At 39.7% G+C, this 25,818-nt stretch overlaps 1 protein-coding gene across 1 annotated transcript; it reads right to left on the bottom strand.

Annotated features, from left to right (window-relative positions):
- Positions 1-14,740: 14,740 nt before the first annotated feature.
- On the bottom strand, positions 14,741-25,251 carry LOC127673236 (zinc finger protein 431-like; the record flags this gene model as incomplete). Its single annotated transcript, XM_052168834.1, has 4 exons — positions 25,048-25,251; positions 16,588-16,714; positions 16,319-16,379; positions 14,741-15,104 (listed from the first exon to the last, which is right to left on the bottom strand). Coding segments are annotated over exons 1-4 (756 nt in total), but the record flags the coding sequence as incomplete, so codon positions are not given.
- Between the last annotated feature and the right edge of the window lie 567 nt (positions 25,252-25,818).

Here is a 25,818-nt window from a genome sequence, read left to right as displayed (position 1 = left end):
TTTTGTGGAAAGGAGAGGAGTGAGAACCTGGGGAAGGGATAGGGGTGCAAAAGAGGACCTGTGGACTGGAACACATATAGGGAGCAGAGAGCCTAGGATGAGAGTAGAGAAAGACTATAGAGGGAGCATGTGTAGAGAACAGAAACAGGGAGCAAATATAGAGAGCAGCTGAAGCTAGTGCTCCATGTATATAAAGCACACCTGACAACAGCAGCAGCTGATGGAGGCAGATAATGACTTAAGCAGGAGCTCAGTCCCTGAGAGCAGGCCATTGAATTTGCCTGCACGTTGACAACTACAGAGGCAAGGTTCACACACACTGAACAAGAAAGTAAGATAAATAGAATAAATGGACTTATTGGTCAAAAAATAATTTGTGTATAATTTTTTACTGGCACTAAATAACGAGGAACACCGCAATGTATCAAAAGCAAAGACTTCAATTGACTGTAATAAAAGAATATCAGCTCAAATGTCAAGAAAATATTTTTAATGAATTCTTACATGAATAATTTCTAAACTAAACATAAAGAGTCATATTAAGGTACATGAAGCATCCAAACTACCAAATAGAGTGAAACAAAAAATTTCCTTGCCACAAAATATCCAAAACACTATACATGTAAAAAAAAATATGAAAACTGCAATAAAAATGAAACAAAAACAAATCATAGGTTAAAATAGACCTATTAGTTTCATACCTGCCCTCTCAATGTGTAGTGTAAAACACAAAATGTTTTGGACATATACTTCAGAATCAAGAAAAGCATCCATGATGCTTCTACAAGCAAACCAATGGTACAAATGATGTGGGAAGATCCAGCCTTGATAGTAATGATATTCAGAGGTCACCATCTTATTTAGCAAGTAAGAAGCATCACAGAAACCACACAGGTAGTCATATCTAGCTGATGTTTCCCATCCAACCACTGATAGGAGCCTGCACCTCAGCACCCTCTGAACAGCCACCTGTTCCTCCCCATTGTGGGACGATATACTGTGCTTACCATTTTCAGATTTCAGGGCTTCCCTGAGGTCCCCTCACAGCACAACACAGAACAGCAGAGCTCAGATCAGGAAACAGTGAACTATCCTGGTCTGCAAAGCCACAGGGAACTTGAAGAAAGGTACCCGGAAGATCCCGCCTCTTTCTTTGAATGGCAGGTCTGGCTTGAGTTCTAGATTGGCCAGTAAGCCTTACCACTCCTTACAGTTAAATTGTGCCTCTAGTCTAGGGTGAAATTTTTTACAGATCTTAGGAGTGCGTTGCCGTTGCACTCATTTAGCATTTGTGCCCCGCCTTGCAAGAGGACTTTCGCACCAAGCAGCCCTATGGAAGGACCCCACTATTCCACCTCAGGCTATTCAGCTGCCTGCTACTCTCCTTGTTAGCAATGACCATGCACTTGACAGGACCTAAATTCAGACCTTGCTTGAGCTTTCCTCAGAGCACTTGCCTTCCCCTTCATGTAATCAAGGTTAATAAGTTGCACAGCCCATTCCTCAGGTGCACTGAAGATATCAATCTGTCTCACAAGGGGAACGGTTCCCAGGATATTAACTTTAAGTAGTGACTTTAGGAAGCAAGAGTTTTCTTTTCTGGCTTCATGCTCGGCTCAGGGAAATTGCAGCTCCCTTTCACTGGAAGATAAGTCCTTGATTTTGAAGTTTCCCTTGGCCTTGGCAGACAGCCATTATTAGAAGAAGAGGACAACTCTCTCTGAGACATTATAGTAAATCTTCTTTCTACATACAGAGAAAAATTCACCCTCTCTATGAGATATTTTGTTCTAGAGAATCTGTGCTAACACAACTGTGGGATTTTTCCCCACCTTGCCATTGAGAAAGATGTGCTCACTATATGTAGTGTTCCACACTGTTTGTCATCTGTTTCCTGATTTTCTCCCAGGTTTTATTCATATGTATCATCTAGTAGAAGGGAATTGTATGAAGCCACATAGCAAGCATATGTTTCCTAAAATCCCTCTTTAATGTTAAGAGCCTGGAGTCTTAACTGGGCTTCTTCTTGTGATGGGCCAGCTTTATACCTTCAGTGGAAGTCAAGTAACAGGTTATCCCCCTAGATATCAGAAAGAAGAAGGGAAAATTCTGTGCGGAATTCTCAAACAAGCTATGTAGTCAGGTCATGATGAGTGCAGGATCACTGCCCACAAAGGGGAAGAGAAAGCAGCTGAACAATCCCTCACAGCCTTAGTTGCAATGGTGTGTCCTCCTCCAATGATGGGTGGGAGTGCAGATGGATGACATTCTTGGAGGACAGGCACAAATGCTATGGGTGTGCAAACCTGAACTGACATATGTGAAAGTTCTGGAATAGGACTGGAAGCACATTCTAACCTTGAGGAGGAGTAAGACACCAGGCAAAACTGCCAGTCAGACTAAGAGGCAGTTTCTTCCTGGTGACATGTTAAAGTTGTTTTTTGACTTAACAGGTTTGAATGGTTCTCTGTGTCCTGCTTTGAGTGCTGCTCTTGAGTGCTGTGTGGTGACTTCAAGTAAGTTTTGGTTTTGAGACATATTGAGCACAAGTTCTCTGCCAATATTGAGGAGAATGTGGAGGAGTAGTGGATCTGGGGTGGTGGGTCCTCCCTGGTGCTGGATGGGAAGCATCAGTCACATGTAGCCAGATGTGGCCACCTGTGAGGTCCCTTGTGGTGCTCCTCATTTGTTACATCAGGTGGTGACCTCTGAATAACTTCACTACCAGGGCTGAATCTGCTCAAAACATTTGGACCAGGGGCTTGCTTGTAGAAATGTCATGGGCAGGATGCCAATCATGGACAACCCTAGTATCTCTTGATTCTTATACAAGTCCTGCCCTCAGCATTTGCCACTTATGGTTAAGATCCACCTACAGTTAATTGTGTAGAGCTGTTAAAAGGCATATCATATATTGGGGAGCACTACCATATTAACCTGTGATGGAGAAAGTAGAATTTATAATGTAAAGGACTTACCAAGCTTAGGAAATAGTTACAGTAAGTAGCATTTACTTGATAGCGACTGCCTCAAAAACACCCCACAGATGAGTAGTGTGCTAAGCAGTCTGGCTAGAGACTAGGATGCTAGGATTCACATATTTGTTCTCCTGGTTTTTCTAGATATATGTCTGCAAACCATAACAGGTGAGGACAATTGTAATGTACAACACAAATATCCATTTCTTGGCACATGCCCATAGCAAAAATCATGACAGCAATAAGCATTTCCATGAGTCATTACAGCATCATAACCGACATTAAGGCCTGGTGTGCCTCAAGTGCCCATTTTCTAATTGGGAAAAGCATAGTTCTGCCTCAGTGGAAAGACTACACTAGCTGACAGCCATTTGAGAAGGAAAAACACCTATGCACTCACAGTCAGGAGCTGAGCACGACTGTCTTCTGAAAGGCTCTAACAACAACTGAGACAGATGCAAACACTTACAGCCAATCATTGGACTCAGGTCAGAGTCAGGGGAAGACTTAGGGGAGGGAAGGAAGAGGCTCTGAGAGACGCCAATCCCCTTAAGAAGACCAACAGTGTCTAGTGACCCAGATCCCTGGGAGCTCACAGAGACTAAGCAATCCATCACAGAGCATGTATGGACGGGTGCATGGCCCCAGGAACATATGTAGCAGAGGACTGCATTGTGTGTACTCAGTGGGAGACTATACACCTAATCCTGCAGAGACTTGATGCCATCAAGGTGAACAGAGATGTGAGGTGGTTCTGGGTGCGTGGATGGCAGGAGTGGAGGTGGGGTGATGGAGCACCTCTCAAAGTAAAAGGGGAGGGGGATGGGGTAAAGAATTCTGGGAGGTGGAACAGGAGAGTTGGGCGACATTTGTAATGTAAGTAAAAAAAAACAATTGAGAGGGGTTTGGAGAGAGAGGGAGGAAGGGAGGGAGGGAGAGAGAGAGAGAGAGAGAGAGAGAGAGAGAGAGAGAGAGAGAGAGTACTGTATGAAGGGCTATCCTTATGCAGCATGTCTTTCCATAAGGTCCTCATGTATGTAGACTGACATAGCTCTTCTCAAACCCAGGCACACACTTGGCAGAGACAATAACAGCCTGGGGCCTGGGCCTTGGGATCTTTTCCTGAGGCCACAATGTACTGATAATAAAATAGAGCTCCTTGTCTAAAGCCAGGACTATGCTAGGAGAGCTGGTAATGGTCTGGGGCCAAGGCCTTCAGGACATTTTATATCCTCAGAGCCCAACTCTGTCCACCATATGGGGCTGCGGTTGTCAGTCCTAAGGCCACTGTAGGCTTGGACAGTAATGTTCTTGAGATATGGTGTATTCCCCTAGTGCAGCATTGTTGAGACTCCGCACCCAGTGTGTCCGATTGTTTGATAGTTTCTGCTGGCTTCACAGAAGTCTCCCATTCCCTTTTTCCCTCTGTAAGTAGTTCACAAGATGCTATTATTAAGAGCTTTACTTAGTCTATGACATGGCTTCTGCAAAACCTCCATCACAACTTAGACACGTACTTTTTTCATTTTAAAGGTGTATTTCAAAAGACTTATATATTTTTATATTTATGTTTTTGTAAAATATATTTTATTTTTATATATTTATAAATATATATTATATAAATATACTTATATTTCACAATTACAGTTAAAAAATAAAATAAATAATAAATGCAAATGTATATAATACATAAATACATAAATGAATATATTAATAAATATGTAAACATATATGCTATACTTAACAGCTTTATTTAGCATAATACATGACTTCTGCCAGACCTCCCCAACACAACATTTATACATAGTTTTTCTTTTATTTTAAAGATTTATTTTAAGACGTTTATATATTTTTATATTTATATTTTTATTAAAATACATTTTATGTTTATATATTTATATTTCATATTTTTTATTTATAATGTATTTAAAATATAAAATATAAAATGTAAAATAATAAAATATAAAATATATAAATATAACTATATATAAAAGACAGAAATACATAAACACATATATGTATATTTGGATAAAAATGTAAATATATACATTATTCTTAAGAGCTTTATTTAGCATAAGGCATGGCTTCTGCAAGACCTCTGCTGCACAACTTTGATACCTTCTTTTTTATTTTAAAGATTTATTATACATATACATATACAAACACACACACATATACATATATATATGTATATATATATATTCCATATTCCATAAATAGGGACAGTCTCCTGCCACTATTTAAATTGTGCCTATTTACATATTTTATTAGCATACAAAAGTAAATCTATGTAAATATTATATATAAATATTATGTTTTCAAATAATATATTACATGTAAATATTATATATAAATATTATATATAAATATTATATACAAACTAAAATCTGACCGAATGCCTGGCGTGTCTCCGTAGATATCCACTGAATATCTGGAAGGCGCCTCGTGGTGACAGTTTAACTAAAACTGCACATATTCAGTGCGTGCCCTGGATGCACTGGGACACATCAACTGCGTCCGCACATCGCCATCACCACACACAAGCATTTTTTGGGTGTGCACAGTTCACTGAGTTCCAGAAAATGACAGAACCGCCATGATTGTGGGCGTCACTGACAGTGGAGGTGGGCGGGGCTCAGCGCTACTGGGCATCATTGTGGGCGTCACTTATATGGGATGGGGGCGGGGTTCAGTGAGACTGGATGTCATTGTGGGCGGGGATGGGAGGAGTGACTGGGGTAAAGGCAGGGAGAGGGAGGCAGAAGGAAAGGGGGAGAGACAGAGAGACAGAGAGACAAAGAGACAGAGAAACAGAGAGAGGAGATGGGGAGGGGAAGGGGTAGATGGGGGAGTGGCTCAGAGACCACACCCTCCACCTCCGCCTTCTTAGCGGAATTTCCAGGCCTCAGTTTCCCCCAAGCCTCCCCCACCTGGGGCAGAGAGCATGGAAAAAGGAGAAGTCCATTGCTCTTCCAGATCTGCAGTTTCCTGAACTCCGCAGGCCGCCCGCCACAGAGCATTGTGGGCCAGCGCGGCCGACGCCCACCCACCATGTCTCTCGGACCTGGGGGGGAAGGGTGTCGCCCCCAAACTCTAGATTCTCAGTCACCCATGAAACTTTGTGTCTGCAGCAGGAAATCTCGTCTTGCCTCCATGTTTCTCCCGTCGCCCTGTCCCCAGCCTCAGTTTCCCTTCCAGGTGACCCGGGAAACCATGACCCGCACGTAAGACAAGAGATTATTGTCAACCACACCTGAACGCAAGTGTGTTAAAATATGTTTAATCCAGACGGGAACTTTCATGTCTCCTTTTTCATTCGTCTGGCGGCCATGATGTTTCTAGAAAGTGATGTCTACACAGAGGATGTCATCGTCACCTTCACGGGAGAGACGCCAAAGTACGGGGTCATCCTTCATTCCACAGAGCATTTTATATATTGTAGAAACTATTAATATTGATTTATGTAAATGGATGTCAACCGGATTGTAATGGGGGTGCAGTTCCGTCCCCTCTCGATATTGAGACGCCATCTTGAACAGAGCCATGCAGGCCCTGTGCGTGCTGCCGCGGTCTCTGTAATTTCACATGTGCGTCCATCTTTCTTGTTTTAGAAACCCTGTTTTCCTTGTTCTCAATACCCTCTGGCACGGATAATAATACTTCAACCTTCACTTCCCCAATATATCCTGAGTCCTGAGGAAAGGGATTTTATAGAGACATCCCACTTGTGAGTGTGTGTTCACAATTCTTTTACATCCTAAAAATTGTCTACCTATGGGTTGTGAATTTGGTCTGATCTATTACAGAAGGAAAATTCTCTGATGGTGGCTGATGAAGACCCTGATATTTAAGTACAGCAGAATGTATTTAAGAGTTATTTTACTGCTATGTGACCATCAGAAGATAAACATGTGCAATTTTACAGTCTTCATATATATATATATATATATATATATATATATATATATATATATGCAAATATGTACACACACCAATATATATGCAAACATATACACACACCAATATATGTTGCATATATATGCAAATATACACACATTCTGTAAGAATTAATGTGTGCGTGAGCTCCACCTGCTGGTTGGTCTTTGTTACTGCGGACTGTATCCTTTCCATCCAGGGCTCAGTGGTGCCACATTCGTTTTCTGTGAGCGCCACCTGCTGGTTGGTTGTGTTATTACAAGCTGAGTATTTTTATGGTTGTGGTTGAATTTTGTTTCTGGTTGTGCCTTTATCTGTTCCCTGATTCTACACAGTGTCACATCCTTCTGGGAACGAGGCCTTGATTTTGTGTCTGTGGCAGGTGTCAGTGAGTAAAGACATATCTGGGAGCTGTGGCTATGGCAGGACCAGGGGGGACTCCTGAGACTCAGTGTGAAGTACGTGAATAACGGCTGATCATCAATTAGGTACTGATTATCAATCGATTGATTATTGGTTATTGATCAATGATCTTTGGCTAGGTATTGATTATCAATTGGTCAATGGTTGGTTATTGATCAATCATCAATTCACTTCTTGCTCCTTGCTCACCGTCATACCCCAGCCTCACACACATGCTTACACACACCACATACATTTAGTAAAAGCTACTAATATATGCAAATTTATTCAAATTAAATGATTCATGCAAATTCATTAATTTATCCTGGGCTCAGGGCAGTAGAGAGATGCCCACCACTCTGGTTCTTTTCTTATGGGTGTGTACCACTTCCTGGTTATTTCTCATGTCTGCCTGATGTAAAGAAAAAATGGATTGTGTTTGGGGAGAGGTCCTTCTCATGAGTGCCACTTTCTCGTTGTTTCTTGTATCTCTTTTAGAGAGCGAAGGTTTTATTTGTGTTTTTGTGTGCTGCATTTGTGTTTCTCAGAACAAGAGGACTTTGAAAATGTGTGTTTAAGGGGTAACCTTGCATAGTGACTTTGATGAGGTGACTTGATAAAGTGATTTTGACTTGATGGACATATTAATGTGAGACAGTCTACATCTACCATATTTCCCAGGTTCCCTTCACTACAGAAGAGGCCAGGGAGCTGGTTCCTGGCCCCACCGGGAAGTCCCCCCAATATGCTTGCTTTACCCTAACTCACCCAGACTGGGATTGCAACACCATTGATGGTAAGAGGAGGCCATTTGTCCACCGTCCATCTCTGCTGTCAATTCTCAAGGTGGCCACAAGATGGCTCCCAAATTTGGCCAGAGTGAATAATATTAGAGAGTGAGAAAATAAAAGCCCTACAGCTTTTTTAGATTGTGTCATGGAGACATTTTTGACAATACACACCCATGGACCCTGATTCACCAGAAGCAAAGGCAGCAGTGGCTTGAGCTTTTGTCAGTCAGGGAACACCAGCTATGAAGACAAAGCCCCAGAGGGTGGAGTAGTTAGGAAAGAGTTGTCTGAGAGATTTAAGTATAGTGGCAAAGAGTGTGTTTAATGGAGGACAGACTGCAAAGGAGACACAGATGGGAGGACAGAAGCAGCAGACTGGAGACCTGGGAAAGACGCTCTTGTCAGCCAAGGCCAAATCAGAAGACCATAAGTGATGCCTAAAAAGGAGATAAGGGGGCCCTGAGAATCAAAAGTGCCCGCACCACAAGACCAGGGTTACCCTAAAAGTAAAATGGAAACCCACCAGCTATTGTTGATAAAGTTCAACATTCTGTCTTGCTAAAACCTACAGAAAGAGTTTCTCCATCAGTTTATAAATGACTTCCCAGTCGTAACAGAAACAAAAAATGCATGATTTCTTAGATGCCTTTAAAAATTCTGACTGTTTATGTCTCTGGAATAAGAGCCTTACTCTGCAATCTTCAGGTGACCTTTGTAGACTTGGGAAATGCATACCCAGACCAGGTTTCCTGGCATTAGACAATGGACAATGTGTCAGCAATTGGCAGGAACTTGCCCCCTCCCTGTTTACACCTCAGTGCAGCAATCACCTCTTAGTTAAAGATGATGACAAAATGGCTCATTTTCAGCCTCTCTCCTTGAATGCCTCCAGGACAGCTTCTCAGCTGACCTGATACTAGACCTTGACCTCCCTGGATGGGCCTCTGTATGACTTTTCAGATAGATGCAGGGGTAACGGTAACAGTATTCACAAATGGCCACAGCCTCATTCTGGATGGGGGAGGTATGCTGGTGTAGTGGTGGTGTCAAATACCAAGATCACATGGGCAGAATCACACCTGTCAGGAATGTCAGCCCAGAAAGCTGAACTAGAAGCTATGAAAACATCACTAGATCTGAGAAAAAACAAGACACAGATGGCTGGTGTGCCATTGCTACCTCTCATATCCATGGGGCCATTTATAAGGAGAGGAGCCTTCTGATGAGAAAGGACTAAACTCAATCCCAGAGAGAAAAAACATAAGCCCAGTTGGTGGCCCCAACAAGCTGGGCTTTTCATGTCCTTGATTGCAACAGGCCCAGGAGACCCCACACTCTGATCAGACAAAACATGTGATCTTGGCCAAAAACCTGTTGCTGTCTCAGTGTTGTAAGAGATGAGGGAGGACAGCTAACTGACTACTAACTAATTGTATGAGATAAAATGATTATACACAGAAATGAAGGAAGAAATTAGAGACTTTCTAGAGTTCAACGGAAATGAATATGCAACATGCACAATCTCATGGAAAATAAAGAACATGCAAGTGGAGCTAAGAAGAAAGTTCACAGCATAAAATTCCTACATGAAAAAAAACAAGCTTTTATGCTGGTAAATTGACAGCATGATTTAAAGGCTACAACAGAAAGAAGTGAGGAAGCAATGAAAACAGGGAAGAGAAATCAAGAAATTATCGTTATGGAGCTGAAACCAGTAAAATAGAAATAGAAGAAGAAGAAGAATCAATGAAACATGGAGTTGGTCTTTTGAGCCTTTTATTACAAAAGTTTCATGAACCTTTATTAAAATATAAAGATATCCAAATTAATGAAACCTAAAATGAAATGGGGAGGAAATAACATGCAATGAACAAATATAGAGAGTGGTAACAACACAGTTTAAAAAAGGGTGAACTCCACCAAACGGGAAATTATAAAAGAAATGGATAATTTCCTCAATAGATTCCACTTACCAAAATTAAAATAAACTAAGAAAACCAACTTAAACAGACATAAAATCCTAGGAAAACTGAATTCATTACAAATATGCCACCAATATGAGTCCATGTTCACAAGTTTAAGGGTAGAATCCTACCAGACATTCAGAGAGGATTTAACAAGAATTCAGTCTATTCAACAATATAGAAACAAAAGAAATATTAGCCAATTTATTTTCTGAACCCATGATTAGTCATATATCCAGTCACGTAAGACTAAGCAATAAAAGCGAATTACAGACCAATTATCCCTAAAACCACAGATGCAAAATTACTTAATAGACAAAATAAATACAATAAAATATAAAACATATCAAAAGATTATTATATTCTTACATAAATACATTATGATAAAATTCTTAGTGTGATGAAAGATACAAGGGACATGCCTAAACACAAAAATGTCTCTTTACACCAAGCCTATAGCCAACATTAAATTAACTGAAGAGAAATTCAAATTAATTCCACTAATTCCAAAACTAGACAAGGTGGTCCATTCTCTCTATATCTATCTATTCAATATATTATGTAAAAGTTTAGCTAGAGCAATAAGGAAGGTAGAAGGTAATACAAATTACAAAGGCAGAGCTAAAATTCTTTTTCTTTGAAGAAGATATGATAGTTTGTATAAGTGAGGAAAACTTTACAAAGGCAGTTCCTAGAGCAGATGAGTACTCTCAGCAAAGTTGTTGGATTCACAATTAACTAAAAATGAAAACAAACATTAGTGGCCTTTGTATGTAAAAATGAGTTTGCAAGAGCAAATAAAATAGAGAGATAACATAAAATTTGAATTGATTGTTGACACTTGTCACATTTTTTCTACAAAATAAATAACCCAGAGTAACTAAATAAAGGTGTGTTGGCTAAGAACTTACCAAAATCTTTTTAATCACAAATTATTTTTGGTATTCTTGATAGTTCAAAAAACTATGATATGCAAATGCTTTAAAAGATTAATTAAATGCTAAAGAGTTTATTCTTGTATAAAGATACTAGAAAGAACAAAACCTTAACACATTGATTATGTCTATGAGGTTTCTCTGAATTATGATATTTTTTTATGGTTTCTGAGACTACTGCTGCATTCAAAGGCTTTCTTTACCAACTGGCATATTCATAGCATTCTGTCCAGGATGCATTTTTATGCATTCATAGATAACTGTTGTGAAAATATTGTATCACCTGATTATAATTGTAAGATTTTTCTTCAGTGTGTGTTCTGTTATATATTCAACGATGTCTATGAAACACAAATGTTGGGAACAAGCAAAAAAAAAATCTAGTTCTAAGGACTGCCTTTTTGTTCCTAACGTACATTTAATCATAAGTTGAAACTAAGTTCAAGTCCCAGGTCATAAGGGACCTGCATACTTAACAATATCTGGCAAGATTTCATGATTTGTTTTGTTCCCTGAAACATAATGACTGTTTCTAACCCTAATTTCTGTTATTCATGTTTTATTCCTCAAAATAAAATGCCTGTTCCTAACTACAAAAGATTCAGTGGTTGTGATAAGGTAAACCATAAAACCCACATTCTCTATCATTTCACATAGAATAACAACAGAAGAAAATCCTGATTGGTGAGAATTATAGCTGTATCTTAGCATGAATGTTTGTGATTTTCAGGTGTGAAATCTATATCAGATTCTGGCTCAGGGTGGGGATGGAATGGAGTGATTGAGATAAGCTTCTTAATATAATTTTCAATGATGTATTGATCAGTATCGATTTGACTACAAAAGCTTCTTATCATTTGCATTTTTCTGGTGTTTGAATTGTGTTGGAAGTCAGTGGATCCCGTAACATAAAGGCTTTACCACATTGCTAACATTCATAGAATTTCTCTCCAGTATGGATAGCTTCATAATGATGAAGACTATAGAGGTGTACAAAGGCTTCATTATGCTAAACACATTCACAAAGTTTCTCTCTAACACATATTCTTTCATGAAAATGAAGACTACAGAATTGTGCAAAGTCTTGATCACATTAAAAGAATTCACAGTGTTTCTGTCCTGTCATGTCCATTGCTATGAAAAGTCATAATGAACAAGGCAACTCGTATAAAAGCAACAATTTAATTGGGGCTGACTTATAGTTTTAGAGGGTTAGCCAATTTTCATCAGAGCAGGAAGAATGGCAGGCAGGCAAACAGACATGATGTTGGAGAAGAAGCTGAGAGTCCTGCATCTTTATCCAGTGGCAGCTAGGAAGAGACTGTCTTCCAGGGACCTAATATGTGGGGTCTCTTCAGCACTGGTAGGAATTTCAAAGCCCAAACCCACAGTGATGCACTTCCTCCAACAATGCCATTCTACCTCATAATGTCACCCACTTTGCTTAGCATACTTAAATTACTACATTCCACTGCCTGTCACCCATATGATTGTTCAAACACATGAGTGCATAGGGATCATACTGAAACATGCAGAATACATGAGTTCCTACTTCAAAAGTCCCTGTCCTCTATAGCACTCTCAAAAATGTTAAAAGAGTTCAAAGTTCAAAGTCTCTTCTGAGATCAATTCAATCATGTAATAGTAATCACATATATTTTCAAAAACAAAAACCATATATTATGTCTTCATATAAACAGGATTCACTTCACCATTCCTAAAAGTCATTGTGAGGAAATCCTGTACCTAAAAAAGACTAAAAGCCAGCTGAGAAATCTCTAAACTCTGCAAGTCCAGGTCTGATGTCAAAGCATTCTTCTGATCTATAACTCACTTCTTCATTGTTTACTGAAGCACAATTGTTTCAGTTTGAGTGGTTTTATTCCCTTAAAGCAGTTTTCCTGAGCAGGTGACACAGTTTTAACATCTCAAAATATTAGTATTCACATGGTAATTTCAATATCACAGTTTCTTGTTTCAACGGCTCAGATCCACACATGATCATCTCAGGTCATCTAAAGAGACTGGGTCACTTTTCCAGCTCTGCCCTCTCTATCACTCTAAGTTCTGGTTGACTCCACTCTCCTGCTCCTGCTGTTCTTGCTGCTCATCCCATGGTACTTGCATCTTCAGGATGCTGGGTTCTCCTGCTGCAAAAATGCATAACCCATAGCCTCCCTATGGTCACTGAATGATGCCAAGCCTCAGCTTCTCTGCATATCAACTTCATGCATTCAAAACCAGTACCTCTTGGGTGATTCTTACACACGAACAAGTCCAGCTGCACCACTAAGTCCAACCTTGACTATCTCTGGAACATACCCTCTTTTTCACTCAGAAAAACTACCCAGAAGATGTTACCTCAGAGATGCTTATCTCTTCCCCATCACCACTAATTCTTGAATTACAGCTATCCAGCATTAATTGTCTCCTTAGTCCCTGCTATTCTTGCCTCTAAATCCAGGGCCACATAGACAAAGCTGCTGAGTTCTCCCACTTGATGTGGCTGAAACCTCGACACTTCTATTATATTATCACCCAATTTCTATTCTTCAAAAATTTCAGTCAAAACTTGGCAGTTCTGGAATTTGCTCAGTAGAATAACCTTGAACTCAGAGATCTCCAGGCTCTGTCTCCTGATCTCTGGGATAAAAATCATGGAATACCATGCCTGGACCTAAGCTTTTCCTTTCAGATATTAAATTGAAAACCCAGAATAGCAAACAACTTCCCGTCTCAGTTTGACACATACTTGTATCGTCATATCTACACATGAAAACAATAACCAGGTAATAATAATTACTAAAATGATATAGTTCACATCCATACAACTGCAAATCCATATGTTTAGCTGGATGGAACCTTGCCCTAATGTAACCATTCTTTTAACACCATTGAATATCCTTGATTACAGGATTTAGCTTCCTTCAACGTCCTGATGATGCCTTGCATTTTGAACCTTACATTTTGTATTTTTCATTTCTTAGTTTTGTATACTTGTTAAAAACTGTAAGGCCAAATTCTTTGTGGGGATTTTCATGACTTACGTTGTCAAAACAATCTCTTTCACATAACCTCAAGGAAACTCTTCAGACAAGGTTAAAAGGCAGAAATCTTCTTTGCCAAGGAATCCAAAGAACCATCTCCAGAGTGGAAATAATCCCAAGCACCAATGTCTATCATATTCCTAATATGATAGAACCCTAACTCCCACTTAGTTCATGATTATTTTCAGTATGATTCTTTCTAGCACAGAGACTTTGCAGATATCTCCCTTCTGAATATACTTTACCACATTGATTACATTAATGAAATGTCTGTCTGGTATGTGTTCTTTAATCATAGTGGAAATGAATGGGTGTTGCAATGGTTTTACTGCATTGATTATATTCATAAGGTTTCTCTCGAGTGTGTGTTTTCTTATGTCTTTGGAGATTACTGTGACGTGAAAAGGCTTTACCACATTGATTACATTCATAAGGTTTGTCTCCAGTATGTGTTCTTTTATGATTTTGGAGATGACTGGGTCTTGCAAAGACTTTACCGCATTGGTTACATTCATAAGGTTTCCCTCCAGTATGTGTTCTTTTATGATTTTGGAGATCTCTGTGTCTTGCAAAGGCTTTACCATATTGGTTACATTTATAAGATTTCTCTCCAGTATGTGTCAGTTTATGTCTTTGGAGATTACTGTGACGTGAAAAGGCTTTAAAACACTGATTACATTCATAAGGTTTCTCTCCAATATGTGTTCTTTTATGATTTTGGAGATCACTGTGACCTGCAAAGGCTTTATCACATTTGTTACATTCATAAGGTTTCTCTCCAGTATGTGTCAGTTTATGTCTTTGGAGATTACTGTGATGTGAAAAGGCTTTACCACATTGATTACATTCATAAGGTTTCTCTCCAGTGTGTGTTCTTTTATGATACTGCAGATGACTGGGTCTTGCAAAGGCTTTACCACATTGATTACATTCATAAGGTTTCTCTCCAGTATGTGTCAGTTTATGTCTTTGGAGATCACTCGGTCTTGCAAAGGCTTTACCACATTGATTACATTCAGAAGTTTTCTCTCCCGTATTTGTTCTTTTATGTCTTCGGAGATTACTGTGACATGAAAAGGCTTTACCACATTGATTACATTTATAAGGTTTCTCTCCAGTACTTGTTCTTTTCTGATATTGCAAAGTACTGCGCTGTGCAAAGGCTTTACCACACTGATTACACTCATAGGGTTTCTCTCCACTATGACTTCTTATGACACTACAACGATAATTAACAAATGTGAAATCTTTAGTACATTCATTACTATGACCAATCATGTAATCAATATGAATTATGATTACAATTTGGTCTAATGGTAAGGAAGCATTAGATCTTATGGTTTTAGCACTTTGTATGTTCATGGTGCTCTGCCTCATCATGAATTAGTCAAGACACATGTGATGGTTATTACATGGCTCATATTTATAACATCCTATTTTAATATGGGATTTTTATATGATGTATTTCAGCTTTTTGAATAAACTTTGAACAAATCTGGTCTTTATAACACTGACTATATTCATAGTTTTAACTGTACTATGAAATACAACACATTTGACTGTGAAGCAGGACGCACAGAATTTCCAAATTCCTAGTACACATCGACTTTTTCTACACTATGAGTTTGGGGATGTTCCCCATAAAACTAGAAAAACAATTAATTTCAAATATCTGTCATTTCCTAATGTCTATCAAAAGCAGAATACTCCATATGTTCTCATTGTTTTAGGAAAAAAAAAATTATGTTGCTTCTCACAATATCCCTATGCTCACATGCTTTCTATCCATCGGGACACATGATATGCCTCATTGAAAAAATTGACAAATGAAAAGTTTACACATTGCATTTACAGTATGATTTTGTATTCCTCATAACATGTGCAATATAGATTAATGTTTCTCCAAACAGCATTCTTGGTTCTCATAAAATGCCCTCTCACAAAACTAAACCACATTACTAAAAGAATATGAGCATCACCAATTTTACTATGGACTATTTGCTTACTAGACTGTTTAGGATATAAATTTATCAATATTCAATGTGCAATATCTAAGTACTATGTGACTATATAAATTGGCAGGTCCACAGCACAGCTCTACCGTAGCTACTTATCAAAGGGATACACAAATCAGATATTGGATCTTATAATCATAGTTACATTTAAAGGACTGTTATTTTATACTTTTGCTTTTCGCTGCAGATTCCAAAAGATATGAAAAATTCCACGGAGGAAAATTTGTACCATCTTCCACATGAAAATTACCTTTCATGTCTTGAACTACTTTGAAAATGTTCTTCAAGGTGATGGTCTTCCCAATTATAGCCTAAAACACAATATAAGAAATTAAATATATTCTATTGGAAATTAGGAAAAATTCTAGATTCTGTGAATTTTCACTGCACCATGTATGTTACAGTGAAAATTTAGTGAAAATGAATTATTTAGCTCAATCTTCATTATTCACAATTAAAATAGTAAAAGACAATCAATAAACAATAAACATTTGTTTCTTTAAAAAAAATATGTTTTACCGATAGCTTTGAGGTTCAGGTAGGTTTCTAACATCACATCTCTGTAGAGATTCTTCTGAGAAGGATCCAGCAAATTCCACTCTTCCTCAGTGAAGTTTACATGCACATCATCAAAAGTCACTGCATCCTAAATTTTCCATATGTATACAACACAAAGCATGATACTAACATCAATGTAAAGGAAATACATGCTTTTTTGAAAATATATTCATATAATATTGGCCCTTGATCCACTTATATTCAGACTCAGAATTTACAATCACTGTGTCATTTTAGAAGGAGCATTAATTATAAGATTTACATGTGTTGCTTTTGAACACTTTGTATAGGATACAGCCTTGCCAGAGAAATGCCAATTAAGAGGGAGATACAGGAGAAACAGAACCACAACATTGAGCACACATCTGAAAAATTGTATGAACATTTACTAACTACAAGAGTGATGGGCAAGCTGGATGTATTTGCCCATGACTTCAATCACAGATGTACAAACAGGTGTATGTCAGTGAGGTGGATGGCAGCATGGCATAAGTATCATGTTCTAGGAGATCAAAAGTTATATATTAAGAACCTCAATCCCTACAAAATCCCCCAAGGAAATAAAAATCATAGAGAACTCAGAGTTCTATACTAAAACTTCCCACAACGAATTATACATTCACTTGAGATCCGTATCCATCTTGTAGAAGCATATAGTGCAACAGTTTAAACTATAAAATTAATAAAATTTTGCTAAAAGGGAATGAGTGCTTAAACAGTTACAAAAGAACAGATGGAAATACAGTATTATAAATGTTGATCATAAATAAGCAATGTAGGGCAGGAGAGAGAGCTCAGCAGTGGAAAGCTCTAACTGGTCTTCCACATTGTGTTCATCAATTTATCACATAAGCATGGGGACCAACATTTATTCATTACTTCAAGATCAAGAGTTCTGAGGCCACCTTATGACAACAGTAATGAAGAGACATATGATATTCATATTCATACACATAGGCAAAATACTATTTATTCAAACATTTCAGAACAATCACAAGTGTGAGGAAGTACATCATACACCTGGGAACCAAGGACTCTGAAGGCCCAGGAAGTATTGATATAATGAACATACATCAACTTGAGAAATAGAATATAACCTATATATTTGGCCAAATTTCAAAGTGAAACCTGAGGATTAAAATTTGCACAAAAGCATATCCTTATTGTTCTAGACCATGTCAGGTGGCTTATGTGGTTCCTATATTGACTATCAGGACAGGAAGGATTTCACAGAGAGATTTTGTCTTGAAAACAACAAAGGAATTAAAAAAATATTAAAACATCAGGCTTTCAAAATAGCTTAGCATTATATGCAAATGGGGCTAAAGCATCTTATGTGATTTAGGGACACAGTCCAAATATTGACGGTATGGGAGCATGAGAAGAAGCCTGAAGGATCAGTTTCAACTAGGGCACATTAAACAGAGAGAACAAAATCTGTCCCATCTAAAAGAAATTCAGGGGCACACCTGGAGCACAGAATGAGGGAATGCCCAAGGAAAACTTGCCCAACTGGAGACACTCCTTATGGGCAATCTCCAATCCTTAACATTATTTTGGATATAATGTTATGCTCCTAGACAGGAGACTTTCATAAGTGTCCAATGAGAGGCTTCACCCAGCAGCTGACTGAAATAGATACAGAGAACCAAAGTGAACAAGGGATGGACCTTGTAGATGCTTAAGGAAAAGTTGGGGAAGGATTGAAGGCCTTGAAGACGGTAGGAAATCCACAGGTAGTCTAGCAGACTCAACTAACCTATAACCTTGGGGACACTGAGAGACCGAGCCACCAACCAAATAGCAGACACAGGGTGGACTAAGGCCCCTGGCACATAAGTAGCAGAAGTTCAGTTTAGTCTCCATGAGGGTCCTCCAACAACTGGAAGAGGCGGTGTCCCTAAAGCTGCTGCCTATCTTTGGTATCTCTTCTTTTAACTGTACTCCAATGTCTGGCCTCATTGGGAGAGGATGCACTTAACCCAGCAGACAATTGAAGCCCCACGTTGTGAGGATACCCAGGGAACCCAAGAACTGCATTCTGACCATGGATGCTATAGGCTTATGTTTATCCTGTGATGAAAATGCATTCAGTCTACAGTGATCCTAATAGTCTGCAGGAGCTCCAACATGGTTCAAATGTCTAAAGTGTCTTCTGACACTCAAGGCAATATCTAGAAAGTCGAATCTTTTAAAATCAGAAAGCAAGTCCTATCTTTCCAATATAAAAATGGTACAGAATAAACCCTTCCTCTTCCAGTAGACAGGAGTGTACACTCCTTTTTCAACCACATGCCATGCTTGCCAGGAGAAAAGTTAGGCTTTCCATAAGATTCACCACACTATTTATTATCCCACATGCAATTTACTCAGCTCTACCTAACACTGTACAAAAACCAGAGACAGCATAACCTCTCGCTTGACTAAGTCTCCTGGTGGATTGTTAAGATCATAATTTCCTGCCTGAGACTTCTGTCAGCTTTCAACATGATCAAGCATTCCCTCTTGAACATCCCCACCAAACAGGTCAGTAAAATGGGAAAAAACGCAGTCAACATTCTCTGAAAATACAGACAGCAAACAATACCTTGGTAATAAAATTACCACCTAAACAAGACAAACCCAGAGACAAGTATGTAGACATATTATCACCACAAACCCAGATACTTAGATATCAGCAAAGGAATATAATTAGAATAATTATATTCCTAGCCAGGATATAGCCAGGAAAATATGTCAACAAGAAATCCAAGGTGTCCTGTCACAACAGGTCCTCAAAAATTAAACCGTGCAAGAGTTCTGATACAAAATAAGTTGTTTTCTGGACGATAGGAGTGAGAACCTGGGGAAGGGATAGGGTTGCACAAGAGGACCTGTGGACTGGAACACATAGAGGGAGCAGAGAGCCTGGGATGAGAGTAGAGAAATCCTATAGAGGGGGCTTGTGTAGAGAACAGAATCAGGGAACAAATATAGAGAGCAGCTGAAGCTAGTGCTCCATGTATATAAAGCACACCTGACAACAGCAGCAGCTGACGGAGGCAGGTAATGACTTAAGCAGGTGCTCAGTCCCTGAGAGCAGGCCATTGAAATTGTCTGCACGTTGACAACTACAGATGCAAGGTTCACACACACTGAACAAGAAAGTAAGATAAATAGAATAAGTGGACTTATTGGTCAAAAAATAATTTGTGTATAAAATTTTACTGGCACTAAATAACGAGGAACACCGCAATGTATCAAAAGCAAAGACTTCAATTGACTGTAATAAAGAATATCAGCTCAAAGGTCAAGAAAATAGTTTTAATGAAATATTACATGAATAATTTCTAAACTAAAGATAAAGATTCCTATTAAGGTACACTAAGCATCCAAAATACCAAATAGAGTGAAACAAAAAAAGTTCCCTTGCCACAAAATATTCAAAACACTATACATTTAAAGAAATATGAAAACTGCATTAAAAAACGAAACAAAAACAAATCATAGGTTAAAATAGACCTATTAGTTTCATACCTGCCCTCTCAATGTGTAGTGTAAAACACAAAATGTTTTGGACATAGCCTTCAGAATCAAGAAAAGCATCCATGATGCTTCTACAAGCAAACCAATGGTACAAATGATTTGGGAAGATCCAGCCTTGATAGTAATGATATTCAGAGGTCACCATCTTATTTAGCAAGTAAGAAGCATCACTAGAAACCGCACAAGTAGTCACATCTAGCTGATGTTTCCCATCCAACCACTGATAGGAGCCTGCACCTCAGCACCCTCTGATCAGCCACCTGTTCCTCCCCATTGTGGGAAGATATACTGTGCTTACCATGTTCAGATTTCAGGGCTTCCCCGAGGTCCCCTCACAGCACAACACAGAACAGCAGAGCTCAGATCAGGAAACAGTGAACTATCCTGGTCTGCAAAGCCACAGGGAACTTGAAGAAAGGTACCCGGAAGATCCCGCCTCTTTCTTTGAATGGCAGGTCTGGCTTGAGTTCTAGATTGGCCAATAAGCCTTACAACTCCTTACAGTTAAATTGTACCTCTAGTCCAGGGTGAATTTTTTTTTCACAGATCTTAGGAGTGGATTGCACTCACTTAGCATTTGCGCCCTGCCTTGCAAGAGGACTTTCACACCAACCAGCCCTATGGAAGGACCCCACTATTCCACCTCAGGCTATTCAGCTGCCTGCTACTCTCCTTGTTAGCAATGACAATGCACTTGACAGGACCTAAATTCAGACCTTCCTTGAGTTTTCCTCAGAGCACTTGCTTTCACCTTCATGTAATCAAGGTTAATAAGTTGCATAGCCCCTTCTTCAGGTGCACTGAAGATATCAATATGTCTCACAAGGGGAAGGGTGGCCAGGGTATTAACTTTAAGTAGTGACTTTAGGAAACAAGAGTTTTCTTTTCTGGCTTCATGCTGGGCTCAGGGAAATTGAAGCTCCCTTTCACTGGAAAAAAAGTCCTTGATTTTGAAGTTTCCCTGGGCCTTGGCAGACAGCCATTATTAGAAAAAGAGGACAACTGTCTCTGAGACATTATAATAAATCTTCTTTCTACATACACAGAAAAATTCACCCTCTCTCTGAGATATTTTGATTTAGAGAATCTGTGCTAACACAACTGTGGGTTTTTTCTGCACCATGCGATGGAGAAAAATGTGTTGACTATAAGTTGTGTTCCACACTCTCTGTCATCTGTTTCCTGGTTTTCTCCCGGGTTTTATTCATATGAATAATATAGTAGAAGGGAATAGTATGAAGCCACATATCAAACACATGTTTCGTAAAATCCCTCTTTAATGTTAAGAGCCTGGACTCTTAACTGGGCTCCTTTTTCTGATGGGCCAGCTTTATACCTCCAGTGCTTGTCAAGTAACCGGTTATCCCCCTAGAAATCAGAAAGAAGAAGGGAAAATGCTGTGCAAAATTCTCAAACAAGCTATGAAGTCAGGTCATGATGAGTGCAGGATCACTGCCCACAAAGGGGAAGAGAAAGCAGCTGAACAACCCCTCACAGCCTCAGTTGCAATGGTGTGACCTCGTCCAATGCTGTGCGGGAGTGCAGATGGATGACATTCTTGGAGGACAGGCGCAAATGCTATGGGATTGCAAACCTGACCTGAGATATAAGAAAGGTCTAGCACAGGACTGGAAGCACACTCTAACCTTGACAGGTAAGACTCACTGGGCAATCAAGGGCACCAGGGAGACCTGCCAATCAGACTGAGAGGGAGGTTCTTCCTGGTGCCTTGTTGAAGTTTGTTTTAGCTTAACCGGCTTGAATGACTCTCTGTGTCCTGCTTTGAATGATGTTCTTGGCTGCTGTGTGGTGACCTCAAGAAAGTTCGATTTTTGACACACGTTGAGCACAGGGTCTATTCCCATAAACAGGAAAAAATGGGTGAGCACTGGAGCTGGGGTGGTGAGTCCTCCCTGGCGCTGGATGGGAAGCATCAGTCACATGTACCCAGATGTGGCCATCTTTGAGGTCCCTTGTGGTGCTTCTCATTTGGTACATCAGGTGGTGACCTCTGAATAACTTCACTAACAGGGCTGAATCTGCTCCAAATATTTGTTCCAGGAGCTTGCTTGAAGAAATGTCATGGGCAGGATGCCAAACATGGACAACCTTAGTTTCTCTTGATTCTTATACAAGTCCTGCCCTCAGCATTTGCCACTTATGTGTAAGACCCACCTGCAGTTAATTGTGTAGAGATGTTAAAAGGCATCTCATATATTGGGGAGCACTGCCATATTAACCTGTGATGCAGAAGAGTAGAATTTATAATTAAAGGACTTACCAAGCTTAGTAAATAGTGACAGTAGGTAGAATTTATTTGATAGAGGACTGCCTCAAAAACACCCCACAGATGAGTAGTGTGCTAAGCCGTCTGGCTAGAGACTAGGATGCTAGGATTCACATATTTGTTCACCAGGTTCCTCGAGATATATGGCTGCAAACCATAACAGGCGAGGCAACTGTAATGTACAACATAAATGTCCATTTTCTTGGCACATGCCCATAGCAAAAATCAGGACTGTCATAAGCATTTCCATGGGTCATTACAACATCATAACCAACATTAAGGCCTGGTGTGCCTCAAGTGCCCATTTTCTAATTGGGAAAAGCATAGTTCTGCCTCAGTGGACAGACTACGCTAGCTGACAGCCATTTGAGAGGGAAAAACACCTATGCACTCGCAGTCAGGAGCTGAGCACGACTGTCTTCTGAAAGGCTCTAACAACAACTGAGACAGATGCAAATACTTACAGCCAATCATTGGACTCAGGTCAGAATTAGGGGAAGACTTAGGGGAAGGAATGGAGAGTCTCTGAGAGACGCCAATCCCTTAAGAAGACCAACAGTGTCTAGTGACCCAGATCCCTGGGAGCTCACAGAGACTAAGCAATCCACCACAGAGCATGTATGGATGGGTGCATGGCCGCAGGAACATATGTAGCAGAGGACTACATTGTGTGTACTCAGTGGGAGACTATACACCTAATTCTGCAGAGACTTGATGCCGTCAAGGAGAACGGCAGATGTGAGGTGGTTCTGGGTGCGTGGATAGCAGGAGTGGAGGTGGGGTGATGGAGCACCTCTCAAAGTAAAAGGGGAGGGGGATGGGGTAAAGAATGCTGGGAGGTGGAACAGGAGAGTTGGGCGACATTTGTAATGTAAGTAAAAAATACACAATTGAGACGGGTTTTTTTGGGGAGAGAGAGAGAGAGAGAGAGAGAGAGAGAGAGAGAGAGAGAGACTATTGTATGGAGGACTAGCCTCATCCAGCATGTCTTTCCATAAGGTCCTCATGTATGTAGACTGACATAGCTCTTCTCAAACCCAGGCACACACTTGGCAGAGACAATAACAGCCTGCAGCCTGGGCCTTGGGATCTTTTCCTGAGGCCACAATGCACTGAGAATAAAATAGAGCTCCTTGTCTAAACCCAGGAATATGCTAGGAGAGCTGGTAATGGTCTGGGGCCAGGGCCTTCAGGACATTTTATATCCTCAGAGCCCAACGCTGTCCACCATATGGGGCTGCGGTTGTCAGTCCAAAGGCCACGGTAGGCTTGGGTTGTAATGTTCGTGAGATATGGTGTATTCTCCTAGTGCAGCATTGTTGAGACTCCCGCACCCAGTGTGTCCTATTGTTTGATTGTTTCTGCTGTCTTCATAGAAGTCTCCCATTCCCTTTTTCCCTCTGTAAGTAGTTCACAAGATGCTATTCTTAAGAGCTTTACTTAGTCTATGACATGGCTTCTGCAAACCCTCCATCACAACTTAGACATGTACTTTTTTCATTTTAAAGGTGTATTTCAAAAGACCTATATATTTTTATATTTATGCTTTTATAAAAATATATTTTATATTTATATATTTATAAATATATTATATAAATATATTTATATTTCATAATTACATTTAAAATATAAAATAAATAATAAATACAAATGTATATAATACATAATTACATAAATGAATATATGAATAAATATGTAAATATATATGCTATACTTAAGAGCTTTATTCAGCATAAGGCATGGCTTCTGCCAGACCTCCCCACCACAACATTTATACATAGTTTTTCTTTTATTTTTAAAGATTTATTTTAAAACTTTTATATATTTTTATATTTATATTTTTATTAAAATACATTTTATATTTATGTATATTTATATTTCATAATTATGTTTTTATATTTATAATTTATTTAAAATATAACATATAAAATATAAAATTTATAAAATATAAAATAATAAAAACTTAAAATAGATAAATATAAATATATATAAAATACAGAAATACATAAACACATAAATGTATATTTGGATAAATATGCAAATATATACATTATTCTTAAGAGTATTATTTAGCATAAGGCATGGCTTCTGCAAGACCTCTGCAGCACAACTTTGATACCTTCTTTTTTATTTTAAAGATTTATTATACATATACATACACAAACACACACATATACATATATATATGTATATATATATTTATATATTCCATATTCCATAAATAGGGACAGTCTATTTAAATTGTGCCTATTTACATATTTTATTAGCATACAAAAGAAAATCTATATAAATATTATACATAAATATTATGTTTTCAAATAATATATTACATGTAAATATTATATATGAATATTATGTATAAATATTATATACCAACTAAAATCTGACCGAATGCCTGGCGTGTCTCCGTAGATATCCACTGAATATCTGGAAGGCGACTCGTGGCGACACTTTAGCTAAAACTGCACGTTTTCAGTGCGTGCACTGGATGCACGGGGACACATCAACAGCGTCCACACATCGCCATCACCACACACAAGCATTTTTTGGGTGTGCACAGTTCACCGAGTTCCAGAAAATGACAGAACTGCCATGATTGTGGGCGTCACTGACATTGGAGGTGGGCGTGGCTCAGCGCTACTGGGTGTCACTGTGGGCGTCACTGACAGAGCAGGTGGGCTGGGCTCAGTGTACCTGGCAGTCTTTGTGGGCCTCACTGACAGGGGAGGTGGGCGGGGCTCAGCGATACTGGGCATCATTGTGGGCGTCACTGACAGGGAAGGAGGGCGGGGCTCAGCACTACTGGGCATCATTGTGGGCGTCACTTATAGGGGATGGGGCGGGACTCAGCGAGACTGGACATCATTGTGGGCGTCACTGACAGGGTATTGGGCGGGGCTCAGCGCTACTGGGCATCATTGTGGGCGTCACTAATAGGGGATGGGGGCGGGGTTCAGTGAGACTGGACATCATTGTGGGTGCTACTGACAGGGGAGGTGGGCGGGGCTCAGAATGTGGCGTGTCTACACAGAGTCCCGCCCATCCAGGCCCAGACCATAGGACAGGTGTGGGTAGGGTAGGGTGTTTTTAGGGTGTGGGGAGGGGAGGAGTGACTGGGGTAAAGGCAGGGAGAGGGAGGGAGAAGGAATGGGGGAGAGACAGAGAGACAGAGACACAGAGAGACAGAGAGAGGAGATGGGAGGGGAAGGGGAAGATGGGGGAGTGTCTCAGAGACCACACCCTCCCCCTCTGCTTTCTTAGCGGGAATTTCCAGGCCTCAGTTTCCCCCCAGCCTCCCCCACCTGGGGCGGAGACCATGGAAAAAGGAGAAGTCCATTGTTCTTCCAGAACTGCAGTTTCCTGAACTCAGCAGGCCGCCC

This window comes from Apodemus sylvaticus, chromosome 22 (assembly GCF_947179515.1).
Source record: "Apodemus sylvaticus chromosome 22, mApoSyl1.1, whole genome shotgun sequence".
NCBI lineage: Eukaryota > Metazoa > Chordata > Mammalia > Rodentia > Muridae > Apodemus > Apodemus sylvaticus.
Note: the sequence above shows the minus strand (reverse complement) of the source record. Positions and strands in the feature narration are given on the sequence as shown.